General features: G+C 46.7%; 1 protein-coding gene across 3 annotated transcripts in view; it reads left to right on the plus strand.

The window, feature by feature from the left end:
• The window catches only part of LOC137542336 (E3 ubiquitin/ISG15 ligase TRIM25-like), a 17,147-nt gene extending 5,039 nt beyond the window's left edge, over window positions 1-12,108 (plus strand). The window contains exons 2-3 of one of the 3 annotated variants that reach the window (XM_068264165.1): window positions 8,574-8,638; window positions 10,395-12,108. In XM_068264165.1, coding sequence (XP_068120266.1) covers window positions 8,617-8,638; window positions 10,395-11,938 — 1,566 coding nt within the window. In that variant the 5' untranslated portion in view covers window positions 8,574-8,616 and the 3' untranslated portion in view covers window positions 11,939-12,108. The remainder of the gene's footprint in view (window positions 1-8,573; window positions 8,639-10,394) is intronic. The other 2 variants (XM_068264174.1, XM_068264183.1) reach the window with 2 other exon arrangements.
• The last annotated feature ends 1,078 nt before the right edge of the window (window positions 12,109-13,186 follow it).

Genomic DNA, 13,186 nt, shown 5'->3' on the forward strand with positions numbered 1-13,186 from the left:
GTAGTTGCCGCAGTATAGGTAGCTAGTATAGTTGTCCCCAGTATAGGTAGTATAGTTGCCCCAGTGTAAGTAGCCAGTATAGTTGCCCCCAGTATAAGTAGCTAGTATAGTTCCCCACAGTATAGGTAGCTGCCCAGTATAGGAAGTATAGTTGCCCCATATAGGTAGCTAGTAAAGTTACCCCCAGCATAGGAAATATAGCTGCCTCAGTATAGGTAGCTAGTATAGTTGCCCAGGTATAGGTAGCTAGTATAGTTGCCCTCAGTATAGGTAGCTAGTATAGTTGCCCAGGTATAGGTAGCTAGTATAGTTGCCCTCAGTATAGGTAGTATAGTGGCCCCCAGTATAGGTAGCTAGTATAGTTTCCCCAGTACCAGTAGCTAGTATAGTTGCCCCAATATAAGTAGCTAGTATATTTGCCCTCAGTATAAGTAGTAGAGTTGCCCCAGTATAGGTAGTGCAGTTGCCCCAGTATAGGTAGTGTAGTTGCCCCAGTATAGGTAGCTAGTATTGTTGCCCCCAGTATGGGTAGTACAGTTGCCCCCAGTATAGGTAGTGTAGTTGCCCCATTGTAGGTAGTATATTTGCCCCAGTAAAGGTAATGTAGTTGCCCCCAGTATAGGTAGTGTAGTTGCCCCATTGTAGGTAGTATAGTTGCCCCAGTAAAGGTCAGGCCCCCCTTCCGCACATGGCCCCCCCATCCGTGCTTCCCCTCCAGATATTACAGTGCCAGTGTTTCAGCGGCAGTGGGCGGGGAATAATTAAATGTCCCGCACGTCTCCTCCCCACCGCTGGGCCAGGCACGCTGCCCCCGGACTTTCGCCGCCTGAGGAAGACGCCTCACTTGGCGTCATGGGTGGGCCAGGCCTGATCCCGAGCCAAAGCTGGGTTTCAAAATAAGATATTACCTTGAAGAGAGGGAATCATTAGGATTCTATTGAGGCTTCTCTTGGTTGTCCAAAGTTCCCCATTGCTAAGCCTCCCTCTTCCTGCATCATGGCTGCGCAGTAGCCGTGTGAGCCCGTCCGCACATGCACAGTAGCATGGTCCCTGTGGCTCTGGCTTACCACACATGGATGAGCTCGTGTGACTTCTCCGCGGCCACCATGCAGGACGAGGAGCTGCGCTGCCCCGATATGATTAGTGACATTGTGACAATGCCTTGTCGCTAATTTTTGGAGGGGCCCCGCACAGCGACGGGGGACGTCAGAGCAGCAAGGGAAGCCTCAATAGGATCCTGAGGTTTCCCTCTCTTTAAAGAGAACCAGAGATGAAGCACCCTCTTGTATTTTACCTTATAAATCAGTGGGAACATGACAATATACACCTAATCTGCTCTTTGTTTCATTGTTCTCTGTTTAATCTGCCTGTTATCACCTCTGATAAGAATCCCCGACTGAGCACTCAGTCTAGCTTTGCTACAGAAAGATTATAGCTGAGTCTGTCTTCTCTGGTGTCTTTTCAAGCCCAAGCCTGCCCCCTTGTGGCTCTGCTATAATGACTCAGCTATAATTATTCCCTGAATGCTCAGTCCGGGATTCTTATCACAGCTGATGACACTTAGCAGTGAGGATGAAACAGAGAGCACGGTAAGTGTTTTCTCGAATGTTCTTACTGATATATATGGTAAAATACACAAGGGTGCTTCGTCTCTGGTTCCCTTTAAGTATTTCATTTTGTGCTCAAGCTTCGGCTCAGGTACACTTTAAGGGGATTTTGCAAAAAAAAATGTCATTCATCCCCTAAGGTAAGTCGCTTAACTTGCTAAGCCACCTAGCCTTTACCAATGTAATGTTGTTGTTACACTGAAATCAGTGTCAACAGCGCCAACATCCCATCCCATGTACTCATAGCTTAATGGATATCCGAGACCAAAAAAACGATCTAGAGTACATATGTTTGCTAGTAAGAAAATAGTAATAGCCTCCTCTGGCAGGCTGTGTCCTGCACCCAACCACCCCTCCTTTCATCCATTAAAGGTTCTGTTAGTAGGCCCTGGCTCGTACTAGTCAGGATCTTTGAAAAGGAAGCAATGTCCCGCCCACATGCACTGTACCCTTCCCATACAGTTAAGTAGTAGTATCTGGCCGCACTCCCCTAGTCGTATGTAAGGTGCAACAATCAACAATTTGTATAGCAGAAGGATCAGCAAACTCAGGTGACGTGACATGATGAGATAGACATGGGTATGTACAGTGCCAAGCACACAAATAACCAGGCTGTGTTCCTTTTTTTCTTTCTCTGCCTGAAAGAGTTAAGAGTAACTGTCAGGCTGCAGAAGCTAATTTAAACCTCTATTCTCCTGTGTTAAACAGTTTAGAAGGAAGCCCAAAAGCAATTAGTGAAGATAAAAATCTCAGTTACCTTTGATGTTTGCTTATCAGCAAGTCTGTTATAGAACCATAAGGACGCAAGCCGCATACTAAACTGCAAAGCATTCTGGGGCCCTCCCCTCGGCTGCTAATGAGACGGTACAGGAGCTTCTAATCAGTCCAGCGCGTAGCACTGATAAATCTCCGGGCAGAGTACACTGCAGGAGTCAGCTATTGTTCCTAGCCACATGGCTCATTAATATTCACTGCACACTGTGTTGTTCAAGTAGGAGCTTATCTGTGATCAGGAAGCAGGCAGGACATGACGACACATTTGACAGAAAAACATGGAGCCTGCCATGAGCTGTCAGGAGCATCTATCTCTGCATATACTATATACAAATTCTGTGAAATCCAAACGTTGACAGTGAAATGCATATATGTAATGTAAGTACAGCCAATATTTAGCTACTGATATATGTGTTTATTTTCTCTGAGACCTTATACCTAACAGCTCCTCTTTACATATCAGGTATGTAAGTGGCTGACTCAGTCCTGACTCAGACAGGAAGTGACTACAGTGTGACCCTCACTGATAAGACATTTCCCTTTTTATCTCTTTCTTGCTCTCAGAAGCCATTTTCTGCTAGGAAAGTGTTTTATAGTTGAAATTTCTCATCAGTGAGGGTCACACTGTAGTCACTTCTTGTCTGAGTCAGGACTGAGTCAGCCACTTACATACTTGATATTTAACTCTTTCAGGCAGAGAAAGAAAAAAAAGGAACACAGCATAGTTATTTGTGTGCTAGGCACTGTACATACCCATGTCTAACAATGCAAGTCCCCCCAGAGGGCACAGATCAGCGGAAACAGATCAGCGGGGAAGCCTCCCCCCTCCCCCTCCCTCACCTAGGGGCCCCCCCTTCCGCGCACCCCCCTCCTCCAGAAGTGCAGCCAGCAGCGAGCGGAGAATAGCTTACCGAGCTTCAGATGATGCTATCTCCACTCCGCATGCCGCTGCTGCCCTGCTGGTCTCTGTCTCCTGTAGTGACACTGTCCAATCACGCTCTCGCAGGAAGTACTGCGAGAGCGTGATTGGACAGCGTCACTACAGCAGACAGAGACCAGCAGGGCAGCAGCGAGCGGAGAATAGCTTACCGAGCTTCAGATGATGCTATCTCCGCTGCGCATGCCGCTGCTGCCCTGCTGGTCTCTGTCTCCTGTAGTGACGCTGTCCAATCACGCTCTCGCAGGAAGTACTGCGAGAGCGTGATTGGACAGCGTCACTACAGCAGACAGAGACCAGCAGGGCAGCGGCATGCAGACTCTGAGCTGAGCGGAGCTAGCATCATCTCTGTAGCTATTCTCCGCTCGTTGCTGGCTGCACTTCTGGAGGAGGGGGGTGTGCGGAAGGGGGGGCCCCTAGGTGAGGGAGGGGGGGGACGCTTCCCCCCCTCCCCGCCGCTCTGTGCCCAATTCCACCCCTTCCAAGCTGTGCCCCCCTCCCTCTTAGCTCTGGGGCCTCCAGGAGGAGGGGCAGTCAGGGGCCCACCGATGGGACCATCGGTGGTTCGGTGGATCAGTCCGAGCCTGTCTATCTCATCATGTCCTTTAAGCTCTTTAAATACAAAAAAAGTTTCCATAAATGCACTTCGTTGTAATGATCTGCTCAGCTGGCTGCACAGGCAGACAGCTGTTTGGCCATTCCTTATGTCTGAGGGATGCAGGTCTCTGGAAAAGAGACCTGGCTTTATCTTGCAACTTTCAGAGTTGCTTTGCTGAGGGATTTGCATACATGCAAATTGCCCAGCTGTCTCCTTTGAGGGCTGGCAGTATAAAGGACTTCTTCTCCCGCAGTCCTTGGCTGGTCATAATGGTTTGTTAACACACTCCTGGAGTGTCAGCCTTCCCTGTTGGATTGTTAAAGTTATCTTAAAGTATTTCTGGGGGCTGTATTAGACACCCCTCTAGTTCAGTCAGGTTGTATTATTTGTATTGCCTGTTCTGTCTGTCTGGGGGTGCTAACCAGAGCAGCGGTTGCTACTGGTAGCCCCTTCTGTTTATCTGCATGGATCGCACTTGCCTCTAGCGGTTGCGGCTGTGGATCCTTCTGATCTGTATTCTTGGAGGCAGGGCCGGGCCGAGGCAGAGGCTGGAGAGGCTCCAGCCTCAGGGCGCAGTGTAGGAGGGGGCGCACAATTCATTCAGCTGTCATTCCCAATTGTGTTTGAAGCAGAAAGAAATAAGAAAAGGGGATACATGGCAGTGACTGCAAGCCAGATAACTAGAGATTAAGGTGTTGGGGAGGTTGGGTGTCATGGGGCACCTATTAGTCTAATAGCAATCAGTGTGTGAAGGCTGGGGTGGGAGGGATGGAGGGGCGCACTTTGCTGTCTCAGCCTTGGGTGCTGAAGGACCTTGTCCCGCCTCTGCTTGGAGGGTAAGCTGGAGCAGCGGTTGCTACTGGCTACCTCATCTTGCTGTTCTTGGATCACACTCGCCCTGGTGGAAAGAGCAGTGGATCCTGCTAAGCTCTGTTGCTGAACTTGGATCGCACTTGCTCTGGCGGAAAGAGCAGTGGATCCTGCTAACTCTGTTTCTATACTTGAATCACACTCGCTCTGGTGGAAAGAGCAGTGGATCCTGCTAAGCTCTGTTGCTTTACTTGGATCACACTCGCTCTGGCGGAAAGAGCAGTGGATCCTGCTCACTCTGTTTCCCTACTTGGTTCACACTTGCTCTGACGGTAAGAGCAGTGGATCTTTCCTGTCCTGTCCCTGAACCCGGATCGCACTCGCTCTGACGGAAGAGCAGTGGATCTTATCTGACCTATACCTGTTTCCTGTTGGTCTGTCTGTCTTGTCTGATACGAACGCTTGCTGTAGGCTCGGTGAGGTAAATGTTAAGCAAGCGCTCGCGTTCTCTGTTTCGTGTTTGTGTGTCGGTGGTTAGTTAGGGTGGCGTGCTTGTCTCTGTTGCCCTTAACGTGCAGAGCCCGCGCTGTAAACGCGTTCGCTGTTGCGAATGAGTGCGGTGTTTGCGTTTAGTTAGCGTTTGTTATTTTCCTTATCATTCTCATTGTATGATTTACTATGCCTTTGCTCTGCTCCTGGGTTTACCTCTGCTTAGTCTTGTGTCACCTCTGGCAATCGCCTCTCTCGCGATTGCGTTCCTACTCTGTTTCTGCTGTTGTGTGTGCACTGTCGCGGGTTGGCGACTGGATTGGTGCACACACATACATTCTGTCCCTGTACTCATTCTCATTCGCAATCGCATCTCTTGCGATTGCGTTCTCACTTGATTTTCTCTGTTGTGGGTTCACCGTTGCAGGTTGGCGACAAGATTGGTGGACATACACACATCCCTTTTCTGTGCTTATTCAGTCTTGTGTCGCTATTAGCAATCTCTATCTCTTGCGATTGCTTTCCCACCTGATCTTCACGGTTGTGTGTTCATCATCGCGGGTTGGCGACTAGATTGGTGAACACACATTCACCCTGTCGCTGTGCTCTCTCTCTTCAAGGGCTATCTTGCCCTGCTCGGTTGCAATTCGGACAATTCCCATCTGGCATCTGTGGCAGTACGGAGGCTTGCTCCTCTGCACTCCACAGCTCCACCTGCCGGTGGGAATTTCCCTCTACTGGTACTTTGCACCAAAGCTGGGTTCTCTCCTTTCATACGCTTGTGGAGGATTTCCGCCGTGTCAGCGCACGCCTTGTGCGCTGATCACGGAGATAATTCCACAATCGTTACATTCGTGTACAAGGACCAGCAACTTGCAGCAGATAGGCGCCAAAGAAACCCAAAGTTCATCAAATGCCTGCTGCCCAACTTGCATAAAAAGTCAGTGAGGGAGTGGAGTCCAAGATCCACACTTCCCAGAAAAAAATGTGTCTCAGAGCATGGCGACAGACACTGGCCTAATGCTGTTTCGGGCAGCAGCCCGTCTTCAAGCCGATAAATATGCACTCAAACAAAGCGAGCAAACCCACCAAATATATACCCTAAAAACAGCCAATCCCAGAAGACCAATCAAATTCAAAATATCCAATCACAAACCTTTCCTGTAGAGGACCTGATGGAAGACTATGGACATACCAAAAATCACATGACCTTCACCCAAAATGCATATGCATGTCTCAGGAGGACCCGGGAGGAGGATCACAGACTGTCCGCCCACTCAGCCAACCCACAGAGGAAACTAGCCAATAGTCCGTTACATAGAGCATTGTGCACACCAGTTGCCATGCCGACACTCATGTAAACAAAATCTCATAGATCCATCATCTGGCCAAACCAGGGAGGATCTAAAGCATAACTCACCCATCCACGCATGTATAATCACTTAAACAGTGACCAGAAGCAATCTTGCCTTAAAAAAACAGTATGTGATCCTTTCTCCAATATAGATCACAATATAATCACCTTCCGGACGTTAAGAAACGACCCACGTCCCTATTGGATGATGTTTGCATGTGGGACAAGCCATGTGACCATCTAGAGCGATCACGTGACAAAAAAATCACATTATCGCAAACGCCGGACGCATGCGTAAAAAATAAGCTTTCCACATATACAATGCATAAATACGCATCGCATGCATATAAAAATACACATTCCGTCATATATAGACCCGTCACATCGCAACCAAATGCGGGGGTGGACTCGATCCTTTCACCTTTGGCAGTATTCCTTGATTCTATTTTAAAACCATTTGTTGCTATGCAATACTCGTATTTACGTGATACAGGAATGTTCTTAGACTGTTTACATGACCTGCCCAGTCTTCCATGGGACTCCTTACTTGTGACTATGGACGTTGAAAGTCTGTACACCTCCATCCCCCATATTGAGGGGATGGATGTGATACAGAATGTTTTGGAGACCAGGAATGATTTTTCTCCGGACCAGTATAGATTTTTGATGTCGCTTCTTGAATTGGTGTTGACGAAAAATTATTTTCTTTTTCAGGACCAGTTCTATGTACAGATATGTGGAACGGCGATGGGCTCGAATGTGGCCCCGTCCTACGCCAATCTTTTCATGGAAATGTATGAGGAAGCCTTTGTGTATTCAAACCATATTTTTCATAATTATGTGAAGGTGTGGCTTTGCTATATTGACGACATTTTCATGGTGTGGACGGGGCCACATTCGAGCCTAGAGACATTTATTTCAGAGTTACACTCTAGGTACCCCTTTATTCGTCTGACGGCTCACTGGAGTGAGAAGGTCATTGACTTTCTGGATGTTAGAGTTGAGAGGACAGAGCTAGGCTTAACTACGGATCTTTATCGGAAACCGACAGACCGTAACTCTTTATTGAGATTTGAAAGTTTCCATCCACCATCTCTTAAATCAGCAATCCCCAAATCACAGCTACTCAGAGTAGAGAGAATCGTGTCAGATGTTACGACCAAACAGGTTCGGTTGGGTGAAATGAGGAATACATTTAAACAACGAGGATACCCAGATAGGGTGCTAGATGAAGATTTGACGGACACAGGATGTAAGAGACTAAGGACTGGTGACCGTATACTATTTGTCACGAGATATTCCACAGCTGCAGGTCATCTGAGGAATATAATTCAAAGGAGGTGGCACCTCTTGGGTGATGGACTGGGGAAGGTTCTGGAGTTTCGGTATCCCCCTCTGTTCTCATTCAAGAGGGTGCTATCAATCAAGGATAGACTGGTTAAGTCTGATATTAGAAGTACTAGGAGGAAGGATCACATCAGGGCCCCTTCAGGCATGTTTCCGTGCATGTCTTGTGCTCAGTGTTCAAATGTAATGAGGGGGGGATTCCGTCTCTCACCCTCTGAGTGGTAAACAGTTTAAGATTAAGGGGAGATTTGATTGTAGTTCAAATTTTGTGGTATATTGTATTAAGTGCCCCTGTGGGCTGTTATATGTTGGTGAAATCACTCAGAGGGTCAGGGACAGAATTTCCTCCCACAAATCGACTATTAGGACTCATAAGACTGATTTAGCCGTTCTAGCACATTTTGAGGAACATAGACATTTGGTATCAGATCTTAAATTTCGGGTTCTACAGCAGATTGAGTGCACCAAGAGGGGTGGGAATCATGAAAAAAATGTTATTAAGGGCAGAAGCCCAGTGGATAAAACGTTTAGATACTCTATATCCACATGGATTAAATCGAGAGTATGATCTTTATAAGATTCTGTGATTTTTCATATTTACTATGTGCAATGTATATTTACTTTTAATTATGTTTTTAATTGTTCTTTCTGTTATAGGTCCAGGTGGGTGACATATTGGACATATCCTTTCCAGTTTGGTATGTATGTCTTTCTTTTTCCAGGTGAGATTTGGGTTTAGTGAAAGGCTGGGGCCCTCTGGGTCGACCTACAGGGGATTATTTTGTTTATATTTTGTTTATGCAATTGGGCACAGTGCTTGCCATGCTACACTCTCACTCAAATAGTTTTTTTGTTGCGTATATCTATTGAGATGCGGCATGTTTAACGTGTTTGGTTGCGATGTGATGGGTCTATATATGACACAGCGCATATTTTTAATACGCATGCAACACGTATTTACGCATTGTATATGTGGAACGCATATTTTTTTACGCATGCGTCCAGCGTTTGCGATCATGTGATTTTTTTTTTGTCACATGATCGCTCTGATTTTTGGTATGTCCACAGTCTTCCATCAGGTCCTCTACAGGAAAGGTTTGTGATTGGATATTTTGAATTTGATTGGTCTTCTGGGATTGGCTGTTTGAGGGTATATATTTGGTGGGTTTGCTCGCTTTGTTTGAGTGCATATTTATCGGCTTGAAGACGAGCTGCTGCCCGAAGCAGCATTAGGCCAGTGGCTGTCGCCATGCTTTGAGACACATTTTTCTGGGAAGTGTGGATCTTGGACTCTACTCCCTCACAGATTTTTTATGCAAGTTGGCCAGCAGGCATTTGATGGACTTTGAGTGTCTTTGGCACCTATCTACTGCAAGTTGCTGCTGGTCCTTGTTGTACACGAGGTGCATTTATGGAAACTTTTTTGTATTAAAAGAGCTTAAAGGGAAGGTTCAGGGAGGGAGGTAAAAAATAAAAATCAATATCCACTTACCTGGGGCTTCCTCCAGCCTGTGGCAGGCAGGAGGTGCCCTCGCCGCCGTTCCGCAGGCTCCCGGTGGTCTCCGGTGGCCGACCCGACCTGGCCAGGCTGGCTGCCCGGCGGACGTCCGATGACGTCAGCGCGCCCGCGTGGGATGCAGAAGTGCCAGGCCTTGGAGCGCAGAAGAGCCTGACCTGGCAGCCGGCCTGGGTCGCCACCGCAGATCACCGGGAGCCTGCGGAGCGGCGACGAGGGCACCTCCTGCCTGCCACGGGCTGGAGGAAGCCCCAGGTAAGTGGATATTGATTTTTATTTTTTTACCTCCCTCCCTGAACCTTCCCTTTAAAGTTTTTCAACATATTACTGAGTGTACCCTCCCCATAGTCCTGAGTGAGCATTAGGCAGAAAGAGAGCCGCCATCAGTGCGACTATGGGGAGGCTGCTGCACATGTTCGAGGGTCATTACCTCCAGTTCAAAGGTCCAGTTCTAGTCTGGGCCTACAAACTGGACTTATAACGGATGAAAGACGGTGGATGGGGGATACTAAGGACACCATCTGCCAAATGAAACCATTAATAACGAAAGTGTGAACTCCATTACACATCGTCTATTTGGTCTCAGATGTCCTTAAAAGTCAACCTGAGATGGTCCACACAGCATTATCTATACTTACCTGGAGTTTCCTCCAGCCCCATTAGGTGTGTGGGCTCCCTTGCCGCCTGTTCCCGATTGGTAGCCACTGGTATTCTTCTCAGTCACGGCCAGTCATTTTCTTCTGCGCGCCGCACACGCTTCGCTGTCGCCCTCCTGAGAATGTTTTGCTGTAAATAATGCTGTTTGTACTGTCTTAGGCTCACTTAAATAGTTTACTGATGTTCAGTGTATCCGTTTCTAGCTGCCTTTTTATCAAGAACCAGAGTTAATCATTGAAAACTGGGTGTTCATATTACTTGTAATGTGTCAAGAAGTCATCTAACTTTTGCTGTTCTTATTCCAGGTGTGACAATGGCCTCTGCTGATGTGACTGCTGAGCTCCGCTGCTCCATCTGTATGGAGATCTATAGAGATCCTGTGACCTTGCCGTGTGGCCACAACTTCTGCCGGGGCTGTATCACACAAGCCTGGGACCATCAGATGCATCTAATGGAATACAAATGTCCTGAATGTCAGAAGATATACCGGAGGAGGCCTGAGCTGGTGAGGAACACAACATTACATAATATCTGTGAGGCTTTTCATGCTACAGAGACAGATCAGGAGCAGACCGGGGTCTTCTGTAATTACTGTGACTTTCCTGTTCCTGCTACTAAATCCTGTCTGCAGTGTGAGACCTCCTTGTGTGATCATCACCTGAGGAAACATGACAGGTCAGGGGGTCACACATTACTGCCTCCCACCACTGACCTGGGGAAGAGGAAATGCTCCGCCCATAAGAAGATCCTGGAGTATTACTGCACTGAGGATGATGCCTATATCTGTGTGTCCTGTAGGTTGGATGGAGAACATCAGGGGCACCAGGTGGTGATTCTGGATGACGTTTTTATAAAGAAGAAGAAGCTGAGAGATGATCTGGAGAAACTAATGGCAGAGACAGAGAAGACCCAGAAAAGAGTCCAGAGTCTGGAGGGACGCAGGAGAAAAGTACAACAAAAATCAGATAGAGTAAAACAGGGAGTCACTGCCCTATTTAGAGACCTCAGGAGACAGCTGCAAGACCTGGAGATGAAGGTTCTTAGTGACATCACCAGGCAGGCACAGTCCTATAATGATGTCATCAGGCAGCTGGAGATAAAGAAGGAGGAGCTGTCCAGGAAGATGCTTCACATTGAGGAGCTGTGTAACATGACTGACCCACTGACTGTCTTACAGGAATCAGACACAGGTGACTTGTGTGACACGGAGGACAGACATGATGAGCAGCTCCATGATGGAGGGGATCTGGATATGGCCGGCATCTCACACACATTACGCACAGGACTATCTGATATCATATCTGGGGTAAATGTCTACTTTTACGCTCAGGAAGCTGCAGACATATTACTGGATGTAAACACTGCTGGTAATTATCTACATATATCCGATGACAAGAAAATTGCATCCAGGTCAGATATAGGGCAGAATCGCCCAGAAACACCAGAGAGATTTCAGTATTCTCAGGTGTTGAGCAGCCAGAGTTTCTCCTCAGGGAGACATTACTGGGATGTGGATGTTGTTGGGGGATCACGTAGCTGGAGGATTGGAATGTGTTACCCCAGTATAGCCAGACAAGGAGATCAGACACTGATTGGAAGAAATAACAAGTCCTGGGGTTTGGACAGAGATGGTAATGTGTATTTAATGATGCATGACAGGAAAGAGATACGGTTACCTGACAAGGCCTCGATCAATAGAGTCAGGATATATTTGGATTACGAGGCTGGGAAGATCTCCTTTTATGCCCTGTGTGACCCCATCAGACACCTCCACACCTTCACTGCCAACTTCACTGAGCCCCTCCATGCTGTGTTATGGGTGGCAAGAGGTTGTTTAAATGTATGTTAAGGCATCAGGGGGTGAGGGAACCCGCCCACTAATGACATCACAGGGAGAGGACTGTGATTGGCTCATTGCCTCAACAGTACAAATTTGTCATTGCTGATTTGCATTAGAAATGTGTCCCTGAAAACCTCCCAGCTTTCCTGTCCTGAACAATGTATTTCTCAAAATCTTAATTTCTTGTCATTTTGCATCTATATTTTTATCTTCTACTGATGGAAATGTACTATATATGTATAGTTATGAATTGATGTATAATTAAAAAGGCAACTTAAAATGATTAATTACTAGTTGATGGCCCGACATTGCCCAGGTATGTATTTGGCTGGTGTTGGCTCCTCCCACTTTTTCTAACCCTAACACACAATTACTCACTGACCAAGTTTGTAAGATTTGTGGTCTTTGGCATGAATAATTTTCACTGAAATGAAACAAATCTCATTGGCTATTTGTGGCTCCACCCCCTTTTCTGAATTTGAACCCCAATCACCCAATGACCAACTGAACCAGGTTTGAGGCCTGTGCCATTAGCAGTGCAAAAATAGCAGCAATGAAATATTCCCATTGAAAATCAATAGGTGAATTTTGATTGGCTTTTGTAGGCTCCACCCACTTTCCTGAATATTAATCCCAGTCACCCAACGACCAACTGTGCAAAGTGTGAGAACCCTACCATTAACAGTGTAAGAATGGCTGCTGTTTACATTTTCCAGTGAAATTTGTATTTGTCTCCGCCCACTTTTTGATTACGGGGATAAAAACTATATGTTATTCCTGGTAATGTACTATGTGTGGGACAAATGTCATTCAAATCCGAGTAACAAATATCCAAACATCCAAACTTTCGCATTTATATTAGTAGGATTTATTTTACTCTTACACCTGGACTTATACGATGATATGTAATAAATCAAATATGAAGCATTACTGATGAATATGTCCAATTTACCAGGGATGGTCGCAGTCAGCCAACTTTGCTACGCTGGAACTACGCGCAGTTTTACGCAATTACGCTTCGCTAAACTATGGCTTCAATATCAAATATTCGTTTCGTATGCTTTCCGTAGACTATGCGTTAAAATGCGCAATTACGTGTAGTGTGACGCGTAGTGCATGCGGACGCTTATGCTCTTATGCGTAAAAATTACCGCATTAATTCCCGGGCATAAACTACGCGTAGCATTACTTCGCTATGCGTAAATTCGTAAGCGTAGTTTTGAAACTTCGCCTACAAACTATGATGCGTAGATGCGA

This window comes from Hyperolius riggenbachi, chromosome 2 (assembly GCF_040937935.1).
Source record: "Hyperolius riggenbachi isolate aHypRig1 chromosome 2, aHypRig1.pri, whole genome shotgun sequence".
In the NCBI taxonomy this organism is placed as follows: Eukaryota; Metazoa; Chordata; class Amphibia; order Anura; family Hyperoliidae; genus Hyperolius; species Hyperolius riggenbachi.